We start from the raw sequence: 27,302 nt of genomic DNA, 5'->3' as shown, positions 1-27,302 counted from the left end.
CAGAGTGTCAGAGTGTGAGTGTCAGAGTGTGAGTGTCAGAGTGTGAGTGTCAGAGTGTGAGTGTCAGTGTGAGTGTGAGAGTGTGAGAGTGTGAGAGTGTGAGGATGTCAGAGTGTCAGAGTGTGAGGATGTCAGAGTGTCAGAGTGTGAGGATGTCAGAGTGTCAGAGTGTGAGGATGTCAGAGTGTCAGAGTGTGAGGATGTCAGAGTGTCAGAGTGTGTTGTGTCGTAAAGTATTCCAAGAATGAAGAATTCAGTAAGGTCCAACAGTTTATTCAATCCAACATCGAACGCACGTCCCGTTCCCATTCTCTCCACGCTCCGTCCTCGACCCAGAACTCCTTCTCTTATTCGCCACGCCCCCTCTCGCGTACCTTCTATGCACATCACCACAGAGTGTCAGAGTGTGAGAGTGTGAGAGTGAGAGAGTGAGAGAGTGAGAGAGAGTGAGAGAGAGTGAGAGAGAGTGAGAGAGAGTGAGAGAGAGTGAGAGAGTGAGAGTGAGAGAGAGTGAGAGAGAGTGAGGGAGAGTGAGGGAGTGTGGGAGTGTGGGAGTGTGAGAGTGTGAGAGTGTGGGAGTGTGGGAGTGTGGGAGTGTGAGAGTGTGAGAGTGTGGGAGTGTGGGAGTGTGGGAGTGTGAGAGTGTGGGAGTGTGAGAGTGTGAGAGTGTGGCAGTGTGAGAGTGTGAGAGTGTCGGAGTGTGGGAGTGTGAGAGTGTGGGAGAGTGAGAGTGTGGGAGTGTGAGAGTGTGGGAGTGTCGGAGTGTGAGAGTGTCGGAGTGTGAGAGTGTCAGAGTGTCAGAGTGTCAGAGTGTGAGAGTGTGAGAGTGTGAGAGTGTGGGAGTGTCGGAGTGTGAGAGTGTGACTGTGAGATAGTGAGAGTGTGAGAGTGTGAGGGTGTGAGAGTTTGAGAGTGTGAGAGTGTGAGAGTGTGAGAGTGTGAGATAGTGAGAGTGTGAGTGTGAGTGTGAGAGTGAGTGTGAGAGTGTGAGGGTGTGAGGTTGTGAGATAGTGAGAGTGTGAGTGAGAGTTTGGGAGTGTGAGAGTGTGAGAGTGTGAGAGTGTGGGAGTGTGAGAGTGTGAGATAGTGAGAGTGTGAGTGTGAGTGTGAGTGTGAGAGTGAGTGTGAGAGTGTGAGGGTGTGAGGTTGTGAGATAGTGAGAGTGTGAGTGAGAGTTTGGGAGTGTGAGAGTGTGAGAGTGTGAGAATGTGAGAGTGTGAGATAGTGAGAGTGTGAGTGTGAGTGTGAGAGTGAGTGTGAGAGTGTGAGGGTGTGAGGTTGTGAGATAGTGAGAGTGTGAGTGAGAGTTTGGGAGTGTGAGAGTGTGAGAGTGTGGGAGTGTCGGAGTGTCGGAGTGTCGGAGTGTCGGAGTGTCGGAGTGTCGGAGTGTCAGGGTGTGAGAGTGTGGGAGTGTGGGAGTGTCGGAGTGTCAGAGTGAGACAGAGAAAGAGACAGAGAGAGAAGAAACAAGAGGGAAAGGGCCGGTCCATTGCGACCAATCAGCACTCTGACCGTGACCGCGCTGCTCTAACGAATCCCGGCAGCAGGGAAGAATGGGGTACATTGGGCGTTCCCGATAGTTGCTAGCATAGTTGTTGCTGCTGCTGTCGTGGTGGTTGTGGTTGTTGTTGTTTGTGTGTCCCTTCCAAGTGCTTTTATATATTTTTATATTGCTTTGAGAAGTATTACTATTTATAATTTTGTGTTCCTTCCATATCCTTCTAAAGAGTTCCTGCTGTCGGAGAATAATAAATGTTATCATTGGAACTGCTGCATTCAGCTCTCATTCCCTCTTCTTCTTCTTCTTCAATTCTAGAAAGATGGGCTTTTAAAACATGCATCCTAGTGATTAAATGGAAACAAATTTCTGTTTGAAGTAAATTAATTATGATCTTTCCAACCAAGGAAATCGATCAATAGCTTTCTAAGAGCACCATTTTGATCATTTTACAACAGCAGAAGCCGCTATATTAAAACTCGAGGTGCTGCTTCTTCCTTGTGTGACAGATGGATGGATGTGTCTCCTTTTAGAAATACCAACACCTGTTCCTTCCTCCAAGGGCAAAAAATGTGTCGATACCTGCTCTCTCCAGCAGGGGGCAGTAGTTAAACCACTTTGACCACTATTCATGTCGAGGCCAAAATCGCAAATCATCGCCCGACTCTTGTTCGGGGGCAAGCGGTGGGTGGGGGAGGGGGGATTCTTGTAGAACGATTCTTGTAGATTGCTCAGATATTGGCAGACAGATTACCCATCTCATCCAGTGCATTTTTCTTTGCAGGAAAGTCTGCACAGTGTCCCCATATTACCTCCTTCTCTTCCACAATAATCACTGTTGTTCAAATTACACTCTCATATACAGCATGTTGGAATTCACATAATGAGATGCTTAGGTTTACAAGAAGTGATTTTCCCCAATCGATAATTGACAGAGAAGAAGTTTACAACCACGAGAAATAACGTGGGGGTAACGTTTCAGGGCTAACCCTGCACTGCGATCAATAATCAAGCCGCTGTCACACCTTGACGTTTTAGCCAGCGTATGCCGACGTATGAAAAATTTGGCGAATACGCTGGCACACGTCGAATACGTTATGGGTAAGTTTTGTATACGTTAAGAGCACGCTGAAGCACGCTGGCATACGTCGTAGTACGCCGAGCTCGTCGACAAATGTTGTGCATGCACAAAATTTGTCGACGTATGCCAGCGTATGACTCACACCAGCACTCAATTTTGATACGTCGGCATACGCTGGCTAAATCGTCAAGGTGTGACAGGGGCTTTCGTTTCTCCCAAGAAAGGTGATGCCTGAAACAACAGCATCACCTTATTTATCAGGGGGAGAGGGTGGAGGGGTGCTTTCTCAATCATCCTCAGGGAGAATCCATGGTGGTCTTCTCCATCAACACAGTCCATCACTGATCTTTCCCAAAGGGCGGGTTTTAAAAAATAATTCACGTATACGTTGCTTACCAGGTGTGCCAGAATATAGTGGAATCCATGTACGTGCTTTCCGACACTAACGACCTGTAAATAGAAAACGTTTCGCAGAGTCAATCGGAAAGCCCAATACATTAATTGTGAATGTTATGCAGTTTGGAGATATGACATACTGTAAGGATTTAATTACAAAGATGTATTAATATTCATAAGCAACAGGGTGACAGGTTACCTCCTGAGAGAGGAGGTGCTGGGGAGCAAGTGGAGAGGGAATAAACAGCCAGGCAGAGATAGATCGAGTTGTAATGATGGGAGTTTGGCTTTTAGCAAACAATGTTTTTAGCGTGTTAGATAATCTTGACCTAGATATGAAGGTCAGGTTAAAAACAGTCTTTGTATAAGTGTTTAATTGTATACACGGAGTAGGTGAAGCCAATTGCAGTTTAATTAAGAGCATACTGATAAAAACAAAGAGCAGAGACACATGTGACTGATCACAAATGCTGCTGCATCACTCCACTCATTAGAGTAAACATGATTTACAAGAGAAGTATCATAGAATAGCTTACATCTATCTATAATAATAAAAGAGAGTGTGTGTCAGTGTGTCAGTCAGTCAGTCAGTCAGTGTGTGTGTGTCTCCTCTATAACTCCAAAACCATGAAAACTAGCAGCTCCAAACTTTGCATGCTTACTAAGGGAACTCCCAAAGAGTGTGTGAATGAAAACTGGGTGTTTGGGTGTGTTTAAACACCATTTTGAAGATAATTTTGGGAGTACTCGTCACAAAAAAGGGTTCTTAAGCCGCCATTTTGTATGGCCCGCTCAAAAATGTCTTGCTTTGGAACCACGATGAACTCTCATGGACTAATTCAAGTATATACCATATTTTCCGGTGTATTAACAGTGACCGTGTATTAACCGTACCCCTATTTGTCAAACTCAAAAATAAATATTCATGCTCCCGGCAAAGCTTGACGACGTAGGACTAGAAGTGTGTAGTCTTATCAGGCGTGTCATCGGGTACATGTTGGGAGATTTGTGTGCAGCGTCAAACCAACAGATAATGGTGTGCCATGAACCTGGAGGGTCACGACGAGCTGGTCGTGAAGTCCCCAATGTCATCCTTAGCTAAGCTCCACACCTTCAGCATGAGATTAAGTGTTGTAAATGAAAAACGTGTAAATTAAAACTAATTTCCCATTAAAAGAGGCAGAGGTGAGTGCTGCCCCAATCCACATCTTGTTCTCCTATTTTTACTGTTAGTGGTTTATTTTATTTAAATTATAATGTTTAAGATCCACCTGGCACTCCTTCTCCAGCAGTAGAAGGTCCTCATTTGAGATCTCCTCCCAGTATGAGTCCAGCACCTCCTCTACATCACCCTCCTCCACCTCATCAAAGCCGACAGTCTGTCTTGGCCATTTTGATGATGTTACGTCGTGTTTTCAACACATCATTATTCTCGTTGAATAACTTAAAGCCGTGAACAAATGGAGGGCAAAGTTTCCCACAAACAGGAATGGGTGACTTCCCTCCATCACTCCTCAACATTACATGGAACATCCCTTATTGTAAAGGCATTCCAGAATCCCCTTACAGTCATCTGATCATTATCAGTTGATTTCACCTGAAAATCATTATCAGGTTTGCAAATGTTCTTTGGAGATAATACACCTTGAATGTAACAATCACTCCCTGGTCCTCATATCACCTGTACGATCACCTATTTCATACCGTCCTAAAACATCCATTTTTACTTCCATAGTGATGGCTTCCTCTGTATTTTGCTCGCACTACCAATCTTGCTACTCCACGGACATTTCCAGTCATGATTGCAAGGGTTACGCTTATTACAGCGGCACAGTTAACATGCAAAATGGGAAACATCACTACACGCATGACGCTAACATGGAGGTTTACCAAAACCGAGGGAGGGGAAGGCGAGAGAGCGGGAAGGCAATCGAGCCGGAATCCGGGTGTTATCGTGAACACGTTTTCATGTTCTTCAGTGCGAACATTTAATTACAGCGTTACTCACGCACTCGAGTCATGTAAATCCAAAAAATGGTATAAATGACAGGCGCGCACTACTCCAAACATGCGCAGACAGAATACGCAAGCTTACTGTACTGGAACTGGAATTTACGCCATTGACCAGTGTGATGATAGCATGTCTTTTCAATTTAAATCGTAGGTTTTTAAAAAGTAGCATTAAATTATATACATAGTCTTTATTTAAACATATCACAACTTGTACACTTTAAAAATATATATATCTTGGTCATGATGGGCCCCGTCTGATTGTGGGCCTGGCGCCGAGGCACCATTGGAGCCCATGGGTATTCCCGTCAAGCATCCCTCACTTCTGTTTGTCAATCAATCAGAATTGACAGGAACACGATGACATGTCGGGGTTACCGTGCATGACTCAACGGGTAAAAACGTTCACCGAGTTCGCTTGTACCTACATAGTTTTACATAATTGTGAAAGCTCCAAACGTTCCCTGATATGCCGATATATAGATCTACTGGTATATGTTCGACAATTGGAAAATAATTGAAATTCAGCATTGTTTGTTTTTAAGACTTTCACTCTTTCATTCCTCTTTTCTCCCGCCTCTGGAACAAACTCCCTCACTCTCTTCAATCCCACTCCTCCCTCCAGGTCTTTAAAACAGCTGTTCACCATAATCTCTTATCATACCCCATCCAAAACCTTCATCTTTTCTACCCCCGTTAATCCACCCCAAACCCACCTCCTTCAATTTCCGTTTTATTTCCTGAAATCCCCTGTAATATCCATCTTGTTTATCCCGTGTACCCCACCCCGGGCCTCTCCTTTCCCCAGATCTCCAGATGTCCCTGTTCTCTACTCTTGTTGTACTTTCCTCTCTCTTTGCCTCTTGTCTCCCACTCCGTTTATTATATGCTTTATGTGTTAGCACTTACACGAGCCTCGACTTAGTATACAAAAATAGTGAAGAGCAGGGCTCTTGCTTGAGACGGACGAAGTGACGGGCAAGACACAAACTCGTCCGAGAAGATGTTTATTGTAAAAACCAACTCGGGAACTCTGTAAAGCCCGTTTATCGGGCTGCATATATATCACAACCAGAAAGCACAACCGAAACCGAAAGCCACGCCTCTCAGGCGAGGCGTGTTTCGGTGGTCACGTGACCGACAGGTGCAAAGGATTATAACCGCATGCGCGGCACGCTTTGGTGGTCACGTGACCGGCCACCCCGGCGCCGAGACTTGCCCGCCGGTTACGTCACCGGCTGGAGCAAGGAGATTGTGTTGCTGGTCTCGCTTGGGGGACCCATGGGTCGCTACACACGCCCCCCCAGAATGGACTTGATCCAGGAAGGTCAACCTGAGGGGGGTCCGGATGACCCGACCGAAACGACCCTTGGCCAGTCGCGGGGGGGGGGGGGGGGGGGGATCCGGTGTGGTGGCGGGTGGTCGGACGGGGGGTGCAGTGGACGGGGGGCGGCCGAGGGGCCGGGAAAGTACTCGGGGGAGGCTGCCGAGGTTCCTCGCGGGCCTCCCGAGGTTGCAGTTCGCGGGTGCAGTGCCGAGAAGGCTCGAGCGGTGCACGCGAAAAGCGGATGAGCCAACCGAGGGGCCGGGAAAGTACTCGGGGGAGGCTGCCGAGGTTCCTCGCGGGCCTCCCGAGGATGCAGGTCGCGGGTGCAGTGCCGAGAAGGCTCGAGCAGTGCATGCGAAAAGCGGGTGAGCCAACCGAGGGGCTGGTCAAGGCCTCGGGGGAGGCTGCCGAGGTTCCTCGCGGGCCTCCCGAGGTTGCAGGTCGCGGGTGCAGTGCCGAGAAGGCTCGAGCCGTGCACGCGAAAAGCGGGTGAGCCAACCGAGGGGCTGGTCAAGGCCTCGGGGGAGTCTGCCGAGGTTCCTCGCGGGCCTCCCGAGGATGCAGGGTCGGAGAAGTAGTTGCGGTTGTAGTTGTAGGTGCGCGAGGGTGACGAAGCGGCCGTGCCGCGAACGTCAGCGCGCGCAAAGGTGACGAAACTGCCGTGCCACGAACGTCAGTGCGCGCGAAGGTGACGAAGCAGCCGTTCCGCCAATGTCAGTGCGCACGAAGGTGACGAAGCAGCCGTTCCGCCAACGTCAGTGCGCGCGAAGGTGACGAAGCAGCCGTGCCTTCGGAGGGTCTTGGAATAGGTTCGCCCCTCCGGTCGTAGAGGAGGAGCCGAGCGCGGTGCGCGAACCTCATAGTCATGGCCGTCGTCGTTACCGAAACTCTGGCATGTTGAAACCGCGGTCGAAACTGCGGGAGAAGCCGGCGTCACCAGCCTAGGTGGCTTCCCTGGCTAAGGCGCGCTTGCCGTGTCCGTTCGCAGCCCCCGAATCCGTTCGGGGGCAGTCAGGGTCACCAGTGAAGAGCAGGGCTCTTGCTTGAGACGGACGAAGTGACTGGCAAGACACAAACTCGTCCGAGAAGATGTTTATTGTAAAAACCAACTCGGGAACTCTGTAAAGCCCGTTTATCGGGCTGCATATATATCACAACCAGAAAGCACAACCGAAACCGAAAGCCACGCCTCTCAGGCGAGGCGTGTTTCGGTGGTCACGTGACCGACAGGTGCAAAGGATTATAACCGCACGCGCGGCACGCTTTGGTGGTCACTTGACCAGCCACCCCGGCGCCGAGGCTTGCCCGCCGGTTACGTCACCAGCTGGAGCAAGGAGATTCTGTTGCTGGTCTCGCTTGGGGGACCCATGGGTCGCTACAATATCTGTGTAATAAATGCACCCCTAACTTTTAACTTTTTTGCCGATAAAAAGTCCGGTAATACACCGTAAAATACATGAATGGAAATCTGGCTTTGGATTTGAGGATCACATTTTGTGGACTAAATAACTGTCAAAATCAGGAGTGAAATCAATATTTTTTTTAGACATCAGTGATTCTTATAACTAAGCATACTTGCTTATTTATTTAAGAAAGGCCGTCATCCCTCCTGCTTTGTCGTTTTAATTAATATCTCCATAGGATCGGGTGCCATTCTACTGGGACCTCAATACTTGGAGGAAACCCGAAAAATTGCACCATCTGTTTTTAAAATTCCCTCAATATGATGGACCTAGATTGCGCCTATTTCGAAGTATTAAATACGTGGGCATTGGTGATCTGCTGAACATTTTCGGCCATTTGTATCACAAGCATTCACGACTCTGCAAGGGGGTTCAGAGATTTTTAAAAGAGTGTGAAATCCATATAGTATTATGTATTACATAAAGGCTCCTTTGTTCACTGCTGTTATATCTCTGTTATACGTATATAGAGCCTCGCAGCTCTGAAAATACCATAAAACTTAAAAAGAGGAATAAGAAGGTACCTCCTCCATATTCAGTGAAGTGATGAATGGACAGTTTCGTTGGAGTGCTTTCTCTTCTCTTCATTTCGTTATTGTGCGAATATTTTTACCTCCGCTACTAAAGGTGGATGGATGGAGGTTGTTTTCACCCCTGTTTGTTTGTTTGTTACTGGCCGGAATAGATTCCAGCAAGTATGTTGGTTGGTTGGTTTGTCTGTCTGTCTGTTTGTCTGTTTGTGCGCAATACTACGTCTACATCATTGCACATAGCATCACCACACTTTACACACATATTTGCCTTGCCCTGGAATAGACTGTGCCCAATTTTTAACTCTCTAGGCCCAAGGTCAAGCTCAAGGTCACCCAAAACATGAAAATCGTGACCGCAGCGTAAAGCCGGGGTGAGGCGGAGTGATACAGCAGATGGAGTTGACGGTTTAAATGAAGCCGCGATTTTCATTGGGTCCTTCATCCTGATTTCCTTACCTCCACCACCAAAGGTGGATGGAGGGTATGTTCTCACCCCTGTCTGTTTGTCCGTTTGTTGCTTGCCGGAATCTATTCCGGCAAGTATGTTGGTTGGTTGGTTTGTTACTTGCCGGAATAGATTCGCCGGAATAGATTTTGGGTGTGTGTCGGCTTGAAGCCAGATTTTAATCTTACATCCGCCATGTTGGTGCTCGCCGTCACTGCGATGCGAAGCGAAAGACGTCTCAGAGCTGTCACATTCACAATCGCTATGTCGTATATACTCCCGGTACGTGTTTCCTTCATTGTAAAAACTACCAAGTCAACAGTTAAAAGGATTTTGAGCCGATTGGTGTTACGGCCTTGGCAAGATCGATGGAGACAGCGATCTGTTAGCTTATACACCGCCCAAATAGCTCTGTGGAATTATCTCATGCAGAGATTAAACTCACGTCGTTTGAACTTTGGCAGCGGTCATTATTTACTTTTAATGATGTTTGTATATGAATCAAAAAGAAAATAATTGGTTTTGGGTCGTCCTTTCCGCATATCTCGTGGGATTGTGAGTTGGAGAGACGACCGTGATGGCGGGGAGTGGGTTGGCATTCTCTCTAGCAGGGATTCAACCCATGTCCTTATGTATTATTATTTTGATCCAAAATGGCCGATAAAAAAGTACATTCCGGCATGTCCTCGGTCTCTGACTGATTTTTCATCTGTTTGGTTGTCGGTCTGTGAACAAGATATCTCAAAGCATTGTGGACAGATTCGGACGAAATTTGGCAGAGATGTAGCGTATGTGACAAGGAAAATATGATTAGATTTTGGTGAAGATCTGAATATAGATTTGGATATGAGAATTATTTAATTTTTTAAGTGATTCTTCACCATTGGGAGATAGGGTCAAACATTATACATAGCAGGATATCCTAAAAGGTTGTGGACGGATTTGTACCAAATTTGGTGGAGATGTTGTGTGTGTGACAAGAACGATTTGTTTCGATTTTGGAGAAGATCTGAATATGGATTCGGATATGAGAATTATTTAATTTTCTAGTGATTCTTCACCATTGAGTGATACGGTAAAAGCGATAAAAAATATTATATTTAAAAAAGTTGTGGACGCGTTATGACTAAACTTGGGGGATGGGTTGGTTAGGTGAGATGAACAAGGTGATTAGATTTTGGTTCAGGTCCGAATCCAGATCCGGCCTATCAGTGGGATACAAAACATAAACTGTTCACTGTTCAGCCTGGCGGAGGTATGCGCTCTACCGAGTGCCCTTCTAGTTCCCCCATGTATCAATTTACATTTCTCAGCAAGAATTTTGCAGTTTAACCTCGGTTGATAATGGCCGGATGTAATGGACCCGTTAGGCCTTTATGCAGGAACGAGCTAGTTTTCTGCCAATATGGAGTTTTTCATCTGCACAGTCTTACCTTGGCCTCACATCCAATTTCCAGACATCTCAGAGCAACTGACATTTCCAAAACAAATTATTATCCATACGGTTGCAGTGACTCAGTCCATCAAAATAAATAATAGCAGGTGGTTACAACCTAAAAAAAAAAAAAAGAAGGTTTGTTATGGAATAATGGAATCATGACATATTACAGATGTTTAATTTCCATGTCCGTCAGTTTGAATAACTGACTAGGTAAACTGAATGAGACTTGTGTGACAGCAACAAGCTGAATGATGGCAAGAAGGGAATGGTGTTAATACACAGCTTTTGGCATCTGCTTGGTGTACAACATATACATATACATACACATACACATGTACACATATACATATACATATACATATACATATATACACATACACATAGATACACATATACATATATATACATATACATATATACACATATACATATATACACATATACATATATACACATATACATATATATACATATACATATATACACATATACATATATACACATATACATATATATACATATATACACATATACATATATACATGTACATATACATATACATATATACATATATACATATATACATATATACATATACATACACTACCGGCCAAAAGTTTTAGAACACCTCAATTTTTAGAGTTTTTATTGAGAATTACGCAGTTTAATGTCTCAATGTACTCTGAAATGAAGCATAGAACAAATAAACAATTGGAGATAAAAAAGAAATCATAGAATCATTTTGTTTAACATAATTTAATTGAAATTTTGACTCAGCAAAGTCGCCACCTTTTGCAGATATAACCGCCGAACACACTCGTGGCATTCTTTCTACAATGGAAATCAAATATTGTTCGGGAAGTTCTTCCCAACACTGTTGCAGAAGTTCCCACAAATGTGTTGCACTTGTAGGTTGCTTTGCTTTCACCCTTCTGTCCAGTTCATCCCAAACCAGCTCGATGGGGTTTAAGTCTGGAGACTGTGCTGGCCATTCCATGATTTGCGCCTACCGTCTTGTTCTTTTCCTCGAAGGTAGTTTTGACATAGCCTGGAGGTGTGTTTAGGGTCATTATCTTGCTGTAGGATGAACCCCTGACCAACTAGGCGTATACCAGAGGGTATTGCATGGGGCTGCAAAATGCTGTGGTAGCCCTTTTGGTTCAGGGTGCCAGTCACTCTGTGCAAGTCGCCGATTCTGGATCCAGGAAAAGAGCCCCAGACCATCACGCTTCCTCCTCCATGTTTGACAGTTGGTGTCACACACTGAGGAACCATCCTTTCGCCTACTCGACGGCGTACAAAAATCCTGCGCGATGAACCAAAGATTTCAAATTTTGATTCATCGGTCTATAAGACCTTCTTCAGACTTCAGTTGTCCACTGGCGGTGCTTCATGGCCCAGGCAAGCCTCTTTTTCTTATTTTGCCATCTTAGCAATGGCTTTCTTACTGCCACTCGACCTGTCAAACCTGCAGCTCGAAGTCTTCTCTTCACGGTTGAAACTGAGACTTGCTTACTTCGACCAGTGTTAAGCTGTGCTTGAAGCTGTTGTCCTGTGAGCCGCCTGTGACTCCCAGAAACTTGTCTTCTGATTCTGTTGTGGCTTTGGGTCTGCCAGACCTCTTCATGTCAAAGTTTCCTCCAGTTTCCAAGTGCCTTTTGATGGTGTAGGAAACTGTACTCACTGACACCTTGGCTTTCTTTGCAATTTCTCTAAAGGAAAAACCTACACTTTTAAGGGTTAAAATGGTCTGTCTGTCTTCCTTTGTTAATTGCCTTTTTCTCACCATTATGATAGCAATGTACAACTTCCTGCAATGCAATATTGTCCAAACAATGCTTCAGAGGGTGTAATAACAGTCTGTTCCAATACTGCTTTCATACAGACAGGGGGTTTGTAATCAAGTAATCAGCAGAGGTTGGGACACCTGTAGGAATTGTTTGCATCAACTTTCAAGGCTTAATTTACTTGCATTGCTGCAGAACAGCTGTAAGTTGTGAACCCATTACTTGTTCCCTGAAGAAGGCCTTTATTTTTTTTACAATATAACTGCAATTTACATTATTTTCCCGTTTTTGCTAACCTAAACTTTTTTTTTTAACCTCGATCAGTTTACTGCTTACCGTTGTACCATTTCAGGTTATTCACTGGACTTGAACTGCTGAAATTTCAATAAAAACTGGAAAAATTGAGGTGTTCTAAAACTTTTGACCGGTAGTATATATATATACACAAAGAATTAAGTTAAGCACCCCCCCCCCGTTTTTTTACAACCTCGCACATTACAAGTTTGTTGTCGTCAAAACAGTGTAATATACCCATGATATTGCTATATTTTCTGGAGAAGTGATATTATGGTCACATAAAAACATAACAATCATGCCGTTTTCAATATTTTATTCTGAATAATTTAAGGTGAAATTTTTTGGGAATTTTAGGCATATTTTCACCTCAATTTAAGTATGGAGCTATAGGTCCATCACGGACAGTGTGGATGACGTTTATGTTTTCTAACGTACAGTCATTGTTCTGAGAAGACCTCTAGCGATCTTTGCGTCAATAACGTGTGTAGGACCCACGTGATCGGATCACTGACTCAACCAATCACTTTTTTTCACTTTGATCACTCAATTTCATCAATGGATAATTGCTAATGTCATACCAATCATTATTTGATCTCACATACCTTAGAATATATGCCAATGTATACATATACACAAAGAATATATATTAGGGGGTGCTTACCTTAATTCGTTGTGTAGGGGTGCTTAACTTAATTCTTTGTGTATATATATATATATGCATATATATATATATACAAGCTTGGCTCGGCTCGCTGCGCTCGCCTCACCCATCGTCGTTACTGAGGAACGGGCTTATTTTAGCTGAGGATAATGACTGTACCTGAGTTGCTGTGTTGTCATGATTGACACCAATCATAATACAAACAATTACTTTGCACAAATGTATTTGTTGTGTTTGTGATATTACATTTTTATAGGCAATTTAGGTTGAAGATTTAGGTTGAATGTTTTTTTTTCAAGAAAGAACCCCTCAGCACACACAATGGGGGAGGGGTCGGTGCAGACTGGAAATTTGGGACGATTACACCTCACCACCACGTAATTCAAAACACCTCACCACCAAGTAATTTAAAACACCTCACCACCACGTAATTCAAAACACCTCACCACCACGTAATTCAAAACACCTGACCACCATGTGATTTAAAAACACCTCACCACCACGTCATTTAAAAACACCTCACCACCAGATAATTCAAAATACCTCACCACCACATGATTCAAAACCACCATAACGTTATTAAAAACACTTCACAACCACGGAAACAAAAGTTTGAGGGAGTCGTGAAGTGACAACACAGACACTGCCCAGATGTGTCGATATCTATCTATAATTCCAGTAATCTCTGTGTGTCTGTCTGTGTGTTTGTATGCGACAACGATTTCTCGACAACTACCGGTCCGATATACTTGAAACTTGCCAGGTATATTGCTGGGGACCCGAGGATGTGCCTTTTCAAGGTTTGAAATTAATCGGACAATTACTTACCGAGATATGTCCAAAAAACGCTTCAACCAATCACAGAGCAGCGAACGATCGCGTTTGCCGAACGTGGCGGGCACACTCTGCCTCGGATGGCACATTTGAGAGCGTATTCATTTATTTCACGTTTGCAAACTATGTTGGCGTTAAACTATGTTTTACAACTGATAAAAACGAATTTGCGATTCATTCGCTTTCCTGCGCGTTTGTGTACGCGATGGCGATTTCTTTACCAAACTCCGGAAGCCGTTCGCTTTGGACCGAACCATTGCATGTAAATAGAGGGGGGGGATTGTCACCACTCGCAAGCCGTTCGCTTTGGACCAAACCATTTCATGTAAATAGAGGGGGGGGATATAATTTTAGATATAGATATAGTACGGGCAATGCCCTAGTATAGATAAATGACTGTACCCGAGTTGCTGTTTTGTCATGGTTTAAACCAATCATAATTCAAACAATTATTTTGCACATATGTATTTGTAATATACGTGATATCACATTTTATAAACAATTGAAGTTGAAAAAAAAAAATTCCCCAAATAATTCCCCCAAAAAAAAAACAAAATGGAAAAGTTTTCAAAAAAAATACCCTTAGGACATACCGACGGGAGAGATATGTGCATACCAGAAGTTTGGTACGATTTCACAAAAGTTTGAGAAAGTAGTTCAGTGACAAGACAAGACAAGACAGACACTGCACAGATATATATATGTATATATATATATATATATATATATATATGTCAAGTAGTAGATTTGTTATTGCCTAAAGTTCAGTTATAGACGTTGGGTGCTAATGTGTTATGATTTATATGATGTCTAAAAATGCTATTTCATAAAGTAAATAAAGGGTTTTTGCTTCGTTTTAGTTTTGGATGAGGAAAGGTTTAAAATGAGGTCATGCCGGACAATGGTATACGTGTGCTTTTTTCAAGGCTGGTCATAAAACCACGCCCACATGCGCTTGTTTTTGCGTAATGCAAGTAGAATGACATGAACCTATCGTTAACTATATATATTTTGTTTTAATCTCAGCAACGCATGACTCTGTATAAACATGCTTTGGATTACTCATGTACACAAACCCATAAAATATATGGGTTTGTTTGGCTAAGCATACACTCTTCTCTTTGTGAGTTACAGTTCTGTTTTCTCGGAGCCCAGAAAAACAATTGATAAGGACGGGCTGACTCCCCCGAATGATAACGGTGGGAGGAACCTCTCCCAGTGTTGTTTGTTCCCTCGGAGATTTCCTGATAAAACGTGTCCCTATATAAATGGACTGGGAATCAATGTGTTTTCAGGAAGGCTTGACTTGGCATGTTCTTGCTGTAGATTGCTGTAGACGTCGGTCTCCTCCGGATCCGTATAAGTTGGTTATTAATAAAGCTGCGCCATTCCAGGCTATTGTGGACTTCTTTTGCAAACGAAGAGCTGATTCTTCACAGATGGTACCAGGAGTGGGGTGTCAACAGACGCGGAGGACGGGAAACGGAGCCCGAGGGACAGGAGGAAGGCTGACCTGAGGCCGGCGCCGGCACGCTGATTTGATTAAAGGTGGGAGTTGTTTTATATTAGAGGGCTATTATTCCAAATTCGTACCTTCCTCCTTCGAGCGGGTTCAGTCTCCTTGTCTTCCCCGCTGTCTGCACTCGAACAGAAATTGTAAGTAGAGGCTCATTTAGGCCTCAGAATGGCGTAGCTTTGTTAAAGCCAGGATAAATAAATAATAGTAAGGATACAAGTAAGGACTTAACAGTAAGCTTAAAGTTACAGTTAGCACCAGGAGGGGAAAATGAGGTCGGACAGCCATATAGGTTGAAACCAGGTGGCCAAGATTTTTCCAGGAAGGAACAGCCCAGAGACAAGATGGGGTATGCCATTGCATGCCAGGGAACGAAGGGCTGTGGCTAAACTTAGACGGCCAAAGGGACATGGCCAGGAAGGGTGAAATGCGTAGGTACCAGGTAGGTTTGACAAGAAGGTAGTGACAACTACGAGGTCAAGCCAGGAAGTTCTAGACTAAGTTCTAGACAAGAGGTCCAGATAAAGCAGGCCAGGATCTGGTGGACAAGAGAAAATAAATAAGCTCACAGGAAATGGGCCAGGTGGCCACATGGTGAGAAGGACAGGTTAGGTTTTGAAATATTGAAAATTGAAGCAGGAGCTGCATTGTAGGAATTTGAAGCTTCAGAGCCAAAGGAAGCAAGTTCAGGAAGCAAAGTTCAGGACAAAACAATTAAGGAGGTAGTTAAGCAAGCAAATCAGCGGCTAATGCCGCTCGTCCATAATCCGGACCAAGACCCCGCGAAAGGGGAGGTAGCCACCATGCCCCCACCCCCCCAAGACCTGAGCTCAGTCCCAGGGCTCTAGGCAACACCCCAACACCCCGCCCTGCCTTCCCTTTTTTCCACCTCAACCCACCCCCCGTCCAAACCCGTCCCAAAAAATCCTTTTCCTTGAATGAGAGACGTAACATGAATGAGGAATGAATGTATATTGGGATGTTAATTGACGTGTGTGTCTGGCCAATGTGTTTGTCTGTGTGTCATGTGCAAAGCAGAGGGTTTCGGTGTGAAACTTTGTAAGCGATCTGCTCGACTTGGGGGAAATTCAGGCCGGGAATGTCCATTTTAACGTCTATCCGAGAGAACAGGCGAGGTCCTGAACTGAGTCCGGATTTTCATCTGTTTGGGAGTTGTTTGGGAAGCGAATTGATATAAATCGGGTCAGGAAAGCACCCGGAGTGCCCTTGTCGATTTACTGTTGATATGAAGCGGTTTCTTGGAGATGGTTGCAGAATTCGAATCAATATGTGTGTTTTACTTGAATTGAAGAGTTCATTCAATGGCAGATATTGTGTATTGTATGTGTGGGATGTATCGCTGAGGCAGCTCACCTTTGGAATTGGTGTCATATAGTGCATTTTGGGTCAGAGAGGTCAAGCGTCGGAGATCCTGTTAGCTAGGGATGAGTTCTGACAGCTCAGTGTTCTGACAGCTCACTACATGTCAGATCGTAGATTTGTTATGACAGCACTTTGTTATGACAGCCGACTGCATGTCCCAACGCGAGGTACGCGTTGAGATGGTTGTGCCGGGTCGATCGGCGATCTCTGAATTTAAATCGGATTTTTGTCATGTGTGTTGTGAAATTAAACGTCTATCCGAGAGTCCTGGCAATGTTCGTTTAATTATCTGCTTAGAGTGCCGGCGATAACTCGCCCACTCTCAGAGGAAGTGTGTGCCCAAATGCATTGTGGGTCATTTCGACTTTGCTGGATGTCGGACGTTCACATGTCAGTATCTTGTCAGAATCTTCTTCTTCATGTCATGTCCTTCATCCTTCATCTTCTTGTCAGAATTAGACATGAGTCATGAGCCATGTCGGAATAGTGGCCGGCTGCGACATATATGCCAGGCAATGTCACAGGACGAATACGTTATTTAAGATGGATTTATAAGATGGATAGATGGATGGATTTATTTAAGATGGCTAAAATAAACGATTTCAAGACAGAGTAATTAATTTCCGGAGTCAAGTTCCAACAGGAAGTCTTGTTCATACAGTAAGGTACAGTGCGGAGTGGCGGCTGGAAGATGCATCGAAGCATTTGGGATGATCGATGCGCCGGACAAAGGGTATGCTGGCGAACGATGCTGATAAGGTTAAGTTATTAAAACGCATATGGGTCTGGAGGCAGATAATGTGGGACAAGCTGCCTCACGGGCGCTGCAGGGAGAGTATTTGGAAATTCAATAATTTGAACAGAAATGTCACGTTTTCAACAGAACGCTGATCCGAGGAAGGAGGACGGTCGAGGTTTCAACTGTCGGTATGTGGTGTGGCTTGTGCCAAGGTGTGGGCGCGAGGAGGTGTGTTGATGAAGCGTTGTGCGAACGAGGAAGGATGTGCGATGGGCATTGTGAAGCACGCCTCGTACGGAAGTTCCTGGACGGATTGTGACGGTTGTTGGATTCGTAGAAGTTAGCATTATGCTATGTAGAGCCACATTAATGGTCATTTGTCCATTGTCGCCGGACTTGCATTACTTGTGGGATAATAAAGCGCTGGTTACCCCAATTCGAAGTTTGACCTTTTAAAGTTTAGTTGACCTTTGTTCGAGATATGCAAGGGAAAGGTCAGAGGTAATTCACTAACCTTGGAAGAACGACAGGCGGAGTCAGTCTACAGGGTGTTGCTTTAACGACAGGATATAGAACCTAAATCTGGAGAATATCGGGACATTATATTGTGGGTAAAACCAAAATCATGTACATAATTAGTGGACAGAGAATACAGTACGCTTGGAATTTAATTTAACCGGGCCGAGCGGTGGGGATTTGAGATGGATTTGAGTCACGTTAAACGGAGGACATTTGTGAGGATGAAGAGATGCAAGTAACGTGGATTAAATTGTGGTATCACGAGTTGGGTGCCAGAGATATTGTGGTTATTATAACTCACTGATTATAGGGGGCGCCGGGCGCACCGAGTACAGATCGGGTTGCATGATGGAGCACGCAGGCATGGATTTTGGCTTTGCGAGGCCCCGGATAGAAATTGGCATTTCGATGCTGTGGATTATATTGTACCTGCCCGGAAAGGGGATGTCCTGTGCTGGGGCTGGCGACATGCCTCTGTTATTTGTCTGTCTGTCGGTCTGATTGTAAGTCTTTGGTACTGGGAGGGCTAATTGAGTGCTCAGGCGTCATTGTTCCATGGAGGCAGGAGCTGTGAGTCACAAAATGTAAATGTAACACAGAGAGATGAACAGGACAACAACGGAGTTTATATGGACGGGTTTGGGGATGCAACTTCGTCCGGGGGTTTTGGTCCAGCCTGCAAGGAGTCCAGGGGCTTGTTTTAGGGCTGGGTCGCCAAAAATGGGATGCTGTGCCCATCTGGATGTAAAATTATCCATCAAGGACGGGGAATAATGTGCAGTGTGATTGGGTAAGAGGTAAAGGCCATAAAACACCAACCCCATGAGGAACGAAATAAATGGAGAGACGTTGGGATCACATGATGGTTGGGATTGAAGAACAACCTACTGGGATTTCAAACCTGTGTTTGGGTCTGGGGCAACTGGGTGATGGGCAATAGTGTATGAGTGAGTAATTATGATCTGTTTAAGTGTAAGAGGCGGTGGAGAAGAAAGGGGTGATGAAAAGTTATTTGTTTTAGTGTGAAGTAGGTTGGTTGCTTATTTGTCACAGTAAGATGAGAGTTGTGTTTTTAAGCTTGGTCTTTGAATGAATTGTTGCTTGGAATGTGTTGATTGGAAAAGTGATTTCTGATCGCTGATCCGATCTGGTTTTGAATTGTTGATTTAATTTTGAATTGATTGGAGGTAATAAGGATTTGTGTTGATTTCCTGATTTGAGTTCATCTGGAAACGAAGACAGATGGGATTAATGTGTATATCAGGAACAATTTGGAAAAGAAATATGGATATATGACATTACTAAAATATAACCAAGCAATTGAGAGTTCTTGGGTTAATGGGATATAAATAAATGCATCTACAAGTTGATGGTTTATAAAAATTTAGTTCTGGATGATACTTAAACGATGAACAATGTTGGCAATATACAAAGAATGTGACTTGTTTTTTGGGGGGAAAACATGTGGTTTAAATTTGGTTGGCTAAGTTTTAAAGATGGAGATGTTTCGCAGAACTCTTATGATTATTTACATGAGTGGTGGACTATTCCATGGCGAAGCATTTTTCAGTTTTTATGATTAAGGTTTAAGGTCTTTATGATCTGTTTAGTGTATTTTTCAAAGGAGAGGGTTTTGGTCAATGATGATGCCAAGATTCCGGATGTGGATACTGGGAAACCATCGATGTTGGGGGGAATGAAGATTAATTCAGATTTAGCGTAGTTAAGTTCGAGGAAGCTGATCTGAAGCTAGAATTTTATTTCAGTTAGGCAGTTTGTCAGGATAGAGTGGGTGGTGGTGGAGCACGATTTGGTGGAGATGAAAAAGCTGGATGTCATCGGTGAAGCAGTGGAATTGGAGACCATGGTGCATTGGCTATGGTGCATGACGGATTAAGTGACCAAGGGGGGATAGGTACAGGACGAAGAGGAGGGGGCCAAGAACTGAACCTTGGGGGACACCTTAAGGGGGAGTGAATTGTGGTGATTAAGCTGTTGTAGATGCTGTCAATTTTGCTTTGGATGAATGGTCCAGGAAGGAAGGAGGGTGCAGGTGGCACCAGGTGTGAGTGCACAGGTGTGCACCAACAGGTGTGTGGAGCAAGGTGGTGGTATCCAGGGAGCTGAGGAGTTTGTTCACGTTGTAAAGTTTGTTTATTTAGTTTGTTTATTGTAGAGAAGAGTGCTTTTGGGATTCCGGAGCCAGAGTGGATAATTTGAGGGTAGTAGGTGGAGTAGAGGACATCTTTGCAGTGCTGTAGGTGGTCCTTGTAGGCTTGGGGGTGAACTAATTTGGGTTTAATAGGCACAAGCTGGTCTAAACAGGGTGAGGAGGATGGTGTGATTGATGATGTCAAAGGAGGCGTCGAGGTGAGGAGGATGAAAATGTTGAGGTTGCCGGCGTCAGAGGAGAGAGAAGGTCGCTGGTGATTTTGAGGTGAGCAGTTTCAGTACTGTGGCTGGAGCAGAATCCGGATTGGGATGTTTCATACAGGTTATTGGCAGAGTGGTGATGTTTGAGTTGAGTGGCCACAGCACGTTCCAAACTTTTGACAGAAAGGGTAGATTGGAGATGGGTCTGAAGTTATTTAGGGTGTCAGGGTTTAGTCCAGGGTTTTTCCAGAATGGGGGTGAAGTTTCACGAGTTTTGGGGAAATCGGTATGTGAAGCTGGATTAAGTTGGAACTGCTTGATGAGCCATGGAGATGGATTGGGTTTTGTTGTTGGTTGTCTGGGAGTTCGGTTGTTGCATTGCCAAAGGTTTCTGTGTGGTGGACACACTGGTTGGCTGTTGTCTTGTGTGACGTGGATGGAGATGTATGTGGCTGCGTGTGGCTGCCTGGAGTCGGGAAAACGGCTACAGTGGTTGATATTGGCTGTGGGTTGTCCGGGGTGCTTCGATTTGCATAAGGGGTGAAGATTGGGATATTACATTATTTTAAGTAAGTATTGGTATGAGTAATTACAGAAGTAATTATGAGTTATTATGAGTAATTAGTGGTATGAGTATTAGTTATGAGTTCCAGGTGTTGAGCTAGTTATGCTAGTTATCCAGCTAGTTATGAGTAAGTGATTATTTTAGTAAAATTACATGTTTCGCTGTGTTGTTGATCTGGGGACAAGCTAGTTTGATGGGTACCCTGGGGTCTTCAGCATGTCTATGTGTTTGTCTGGCTGTTACACTAGACTCTGGGATGTGTTTTCATGAGACGAATTTCAGAATTGATGACAATTCAGTGAGTATGGTGGACAACGTGAAGTGGCTGGTGTGAAGGAAGGGGTTGGGAAAGATGGACCCCCTTCACGAATACCCAGTAGGGTAGCTTAATTTCAGACATAACAGTGAGAATCTATTTTGAGCGAATCACAGTGGGTGAGGAAAACATTGTGTGTGACCAGACACCAGAACTGACCAGAATTGAAATTGGAAGTAGACCAGGTTATTTCTATTATTTGTTTATTCGTGAAAATAAATAAATAATAGGGGGAGGTTAATGGAGGTTAATGGTGGTTTGTGTTTGTGTTAATGGAGGTTAAAGGTGGTTGGTTTGTGTTAATTCTAGTTGAAACTCTCGCTGAAGTAATTTTCGTTTATTTTTATTTTTTGATTCGATTTGAGAGTTGAGATGATTGATTTTTTATTAATTTTATAATTTTATTTTTATTGATGTTGGAAACAGGTAATGGGATGCTGAGAGAAGGATGGAATTTAATTTGAATTGGACTGGATTAAATGGGATTGAATTTAAAAATTGAATATTGAATAAAATTGGATCCACTTGGAAAAAAGTGGATTAGGAAATTGGAGACCTGTAGACCAGGCGCTCCCAGGAGACTTGTGGACCAGGTGTTCCACCAGAGGAAAAAGACCAGGTGTTCGTGGAGCACTTCACCTGCAAGAACGCCTTGGAACCAAGGTGGAAGGGACCAGTCCAGGTGTTGCTGACTACACCAACGGCAGTCTTTTGCGAGGGCAAGACTTCGTGGATCCACGCCACGCACTGTAAGTTGGCCATACAAGCACCAGACACCACACCCCCAGAACACAGTAAGGATGGGCCTAATCATAGGTACAATACTATTGATGGCGACAGCAGCTAGGGGAAACTCCGATTCCAATAGATGCGAAAACGAAACCCGACACCTCACCGTAACATGGGGACAAAGAGTATCACTACCATGTTTCGAACAGAGAGCCCTGCACACAAATTGGGTGAACATAAATTGGCTAGCACCGTCGGCAGGGCCTGGACGCGTTGGCATGGTACTACAAAAGCAACGAGAGTTCCGGGAAGACGGGCAAGCTAGCATTAAGACCTTGGCCCAACCAGGATACCAATGGGGAACCCCTGATTTTAAGCTACAAACACGCACGCGCCTAGAGAAAGGCATGACTATGCAGGTCCGGTGCAGCGTCTGGACCCCTGGCGCGGCCGGTGGCGAAAGGAACTACATACCATGCATCGAATACATACTCACGCCACAACCCCAGAATAAGGCCCCAAAGAAGGGTGAAAACACATATTGGAAAGTGGCCAGGGAGGTGGCAACAATTCAAAATAGGACACACCGCTGGTCGTGCATGCGCTTTCCCCAAGCAGGCACCACAGGAATACACATGATAGTGCTACCTCTGTCCCTCAATGACCTCTGCTCACAACCTATCGATCCCCCATGTTTAGTCACCACGCTGGAAAGAGAAGGGGTTGACAACGGCAAGAGTTGCAATCGACAATTTAATTATCGCCCGTCAATGATTGCCCATGTGGCCGAGAGGCCTGCCCCCGTCTGGGTCAAACCACAGAAAGGGAGGGTCTGCCTCCAGGGTTCCGGCCACTTGCGTATGGGAGAATCAGAATGCGCCTACACTCTCCCCGGGAAGCTGGGACAAGGGAGCTCGGGGATTACATTACGAATAGTACTGCAAGATAAACGCAACCACAACATAACGGCTATAACATTCTCTAGGGGGGTTAGTAGGATTAATGGGGTGGTAAAGGGACTCCAGTGCTTATCCACCCACCTGGTCCCACCCCATGGGACAATGTTTATATGCGGCGACAAGGCTTACCCCTATTTACCAAATAATTGGGGGGGCACATGTTATCTGGGTTCAGTCCTTCCTGACGTTGAGATACTGGATGAGCTAGACCCAAAGTCCTTGGACAGGCGTTATAAGAGGTCAGTCATGAACGAAGATGGAACCACTAAACTACACGGGAGCCTAGGGGAAAAGGTGTTTGGTTTCTTCTTCCCAGGAGCGGGCACAGTCATGGATAGTTTCCGGATAGATAAGTTGGCTTTGGCCCTAGAAAAGGTGGCAAACGACACCGCTACGGCTCATGACATACTATTGGATCGATCGGATCGCGCGCGAAAATTCTTATACATTTAGCTGGCTCACTGACTGGTTCCAGGGATGGACGGGCACCATAGTGAAGTGGTTATTGACCGCACTGGCTGTGATAATCGGGGTAGTAATTTGGGGGGCACTAATGAAATCTCTAGTCCTCCTCTGTATGAGAAAGTACTTTACAGGATGGAAAGTGAAGAAGCCGCCGACAACGACTATGGTTCTGACCACAGAGGCCGTCGACCTGAACGGGTCCTTCAACAAGGCAGTTGCGACCGGCGCTCCAGAAAATTGCATTGAATTTTGTGGCAACTGTGATACTTGTGTGGATCCCATGTGGGAACTGGCTGCTGCCTGTAACGGTGTATGTGATGACTGTGATACTTGTGCTATAAACCCCTTGCGTGTACTGGCTAACGCTGCTTATGTATTACAAGCTGACAGCTGCACGCCCCCTTCCGACCCAACTATGGATCTGATTGCGACACTGGGTCTGGCGGTCGAGGGACCCGACGTGGATATCCTAGACCCGCAAGCCGACCAGGCGCCCATGGGAGACTTTGACATAAAGGAAGTCCCTCTCTTTTCTTCAAATGTTTCGGATCTCTTTGATCCAAATGTTTCGGATCTCTTTGATCCACATGTTGCGGATCTCTTTGCTTCAAGTGATTCGGATTTGGATTTTTACGCTCTGTACCCTGACCAGGAAATTGAGACACAAGATACTGACGACATTTTGTATTCCCCAGAACAGCAACACGTGAGGGACCTCATGGGCATGACCGTTGATTAACTTCGAAGATCTGCAAGGACTGCGTCTGCAAAGGGTGGGGGGAGCCAGTTCCGCAGGGGAAGTGATGCACCCTCTGGCGGAGCAGAACCTCATCTGGACCAGACGTCTTCGTTGTGGATCCGAAACGTTAATGCACTTTCATGTTTTGAGCCCTCAGGCTCCGAGCACGCACCACACGACACGTTCGCCAAATGCACGGGCGAGGCGCTTTGGGCGCACGATATGCCCTTGGGAGATACCCGCATTACACAATTATTTTTTCAATACCCGCATTACACAATTATTTTTCAATAAAGCCCGATGTGGCACGTTGTCTCTTAAGATACTTTGTCTCGACGAGACAAGAGGAAGGAATGTCAAGTAGTAGATTTGTTATTGCCTAAAGTTCAGTTATAGACGTTGGGTGCTAATGTGTTATGATTTATATGATGTCTAAAAATGCTATTTCATAAAGTAAATAAAGGGTTTTTGCTTCGTTTTAGTTTTGGATGAGGAAAGGTTTAAAATGAGGTCATGCCGGACAATGGTATACGTGTGCTTTTTTCAAGGCTGGTCATAAAACCACGCCCACATGCGCTTGTTTTTGCGTAATGCAAGTAGAATGACATGAACCTATCGTTAACTATATATATTTTGTTTTAATCTCAGCAACGCATGACTCTGTATAAACATGCTTTGGATTACTCATGTACACAAACCCATAAAATATATGGGTTTGTTTGGCTAAGCATACACTCTTCTCTTTGTGAGTTACAGTTCTGTTTTCTCGGAGCCCAGAAAAACAATTGATAAGGACGGGCTGACTCCCCCGAATGATAACGGTGGGAGGAACCTCTCCCAGTGTTGTTTGTTCCCTCGGAGATTTCCTGATAAAACGTGTCCCTATATAAATGGACTGGGAATCAATGTGTTTTCAGGAAGGCTTGACTTGGCATGTTCTTGCTGTAGATTGCTGTAGACGTCGGTCTCCTCCGGATCCGTATAAGTTGGTTATTAATAAAGCTGCGCCATTCCAGGCTATTGTGGACTTCTTTTGCAAACGAAGAGCTGATTCTTCACATATATATATATATATATATATATATATATATATATATATATATATATATATATATATATACAGACTTGGTATTTAATATGGAATTTTTTTTTTTTCTTGACGGGTTTACTTTCTGAACTCGGTATATCAATCTGGTGGAGTTTCTTTTACGCTTCGGTGATTTATTTGTTAAAAGAACCATGTCACTGATTATCTGTCGCAGCAAGAAGTCAATAACAGGATTATATCACAGGTGGCGTGACAAAATGTACAGACAGGTACCTTTGACGATTGGCTTCACAATCGGGTATATATTGGTTGTTGGGTTCTGTATTAGTGGAAAACAACTGCTGCACGTCTACAAAAGTTATTGCCGCTTCCTCTGGAGATGGTCCGTCAACTCGACAATGCTGTTTGTCATGGAGTGGTGGCTTTACGAAATTCCGGCATGAAACAGCATGCTATTGCTCGGCAGTATGGCATCACTCAAGGTCAGGTGTCAAAGATCTCGAAACGAAATGCTCAGAGGGGTGTTCCTACTCCAATATCGAGGCCAGGACGTCCCCACAGAACCACAAGGAGGGATGATTGCCATCTGCACCGGTTAGTCCGCAATGGCCGTACCAAGTCAGCTAATCGGCTTAGGGCTGAGTGGCAGCAACTGACAAATGTGCCTGTATCCAGAAGGCTAGTCAACCAACGACTGGTTCAAGCAGGCTATCGTGCCAGGCATCCCCTGAGAAAGCCACGCCTGACAAGACAACACCGCTAGCGCCGATTGCAGTGGGCCAGAGAGCACCGTCAATGGCAACCAGGACACTGGAATTACGTGATCTTCAGTGACGAGTCTTGATTTCTGGTCTATCATCAAGATGGCCATGTCCGAGTGCACAGACAAGTGCATGAAGCCTACAACGAAGATTGTATAGTGCCAAGAGTCCAAGCTTGAGGTGGTGGGGTGACCGTTTGGGCTGCTTTTCATGCAGGGGGCAAAACTGACCTGGTTGTTCTGAATGGAAACCTGAACCAGTTCAAGTACAGGGCCATTCTGGAAGAAACATTGCTTCCATTTGCTCGTGCAGCCTTTCGGGGAAACTTTGTCTTCCAAGATGACAATGCACGGCCTCATCGTGCTTGCATGTTCCAACACTTTCTTGCTGACCGTGGTGTAGAGCATATGGAGTGGCCTGCCATGTCCCTGGATATGAATCCGATAGAGAACTTGTGGGCAGAATTAACGCATCAAATCAACCACTTGGACCAGCAGCCGACCTCTGTGCGTGAATTGCAGCAGGCTATTGTCACTGCATGGCAAGCGATTCCTGTCCAAACCTTGGCAAATCTCGTGAACAGCATGCCTCAACGTGTACGTGCTCTCCTGAATGCTCGTGGGGGTTACACGAAGTACTGAACTGTAATTTTACTGTCCGTAATCCCAGTCGTAATTTAACTTTTGTTTTTGTTAAAAAAAAAATTTGGCTAATGTGCAAAATAAAGAGATACTTCTGGAAAACGTACAGAAGTTTAACACAGTACTGTCCGTGAATTGAGTTCGATATCAGTTTACATCACTTTCAAGGATCAATTTATTTGTTTCGAAATGTCAAATGTGGTTTTTGTTTCTTTTAAAGGTCACATTAACAAAATCTGGAATAATTTCAACAAAATTCCAATGAACTTTTGGTTCTAAGACATCTTGAAAAGTAAGTTCACCCCCACAAAAAAATATTCCATATTAAATGCCAAGTCTGTATATACATATATATATATATATATATATATATATATATATACAGTCACGTGAAAAAGTAAGTACACCCCATGTAAAGTTTTGACTTTTTCAACATATTTTCAACATACAGCTATTTGATCTTCATTTCAACAATATTGATAGATAAAGGTCATATAGCATAACAAATATCATGAAACATTTACATTTTGTAGTCCATTGTATAATTTAAATAAACATATATGCAAATTTCACATGTGGAAAAAGTAAGTACACCCTTGGCTCTAATAGGTGGTATTGCCCCCTTTTGCAGAAACAAACTCAAGTAGGCGTTTTATATAACTGTCTACCAGTTTCTGACATCGACTGGGAGACATTTTTGCTCACTCCTCCATGCAGAATTATTTCAGCTGTGTGATGTTGGAGGGGTTTCTTGCATGCATAGCTCGTTTCAAATC

General features: G+C 44.5%; 1 protein-coding gene across 1 annotated transcript in view; it reads right to left on the bottom strand.

The window, feature by feature from the left end:
- Window positions 1-27,302, bottom strand: part of LOC137425674 (glutamate receptor 2-like) — a 501,515-nt gene that overhangs the window by 188,666 nt on the left and 285,547 nt on the right. The window contains exon 5 of the mRNA XM_068114326.2: window positions 2,976-3,029. Coding sequence (XP_067970427.1) covers window positions 2,976-3,029 — 54 coding nt within the window. The remainder of the gene's footprint in view (window positions 1-2,975; window positions 3,030-27,302) is intronic.

Source organism: Myxine glutinosa, chromosome 4 (genome assembly GCF_964187855.1).
Source record: "Myxine glutinosa chromosome 4, kmMyxGlut1.1, whole genome shotgun sequence".
NCBI classification, from domain to species: domain Eukaryota; kingdom Metazoa; phylum Chordata; class Myxini; order Myxiniformes; family Myxinidae; genus Myxine; species Myxine glutinosa.
This window is presented reverse-complemented; position numbering and strand designations above follow the sequence as displayed.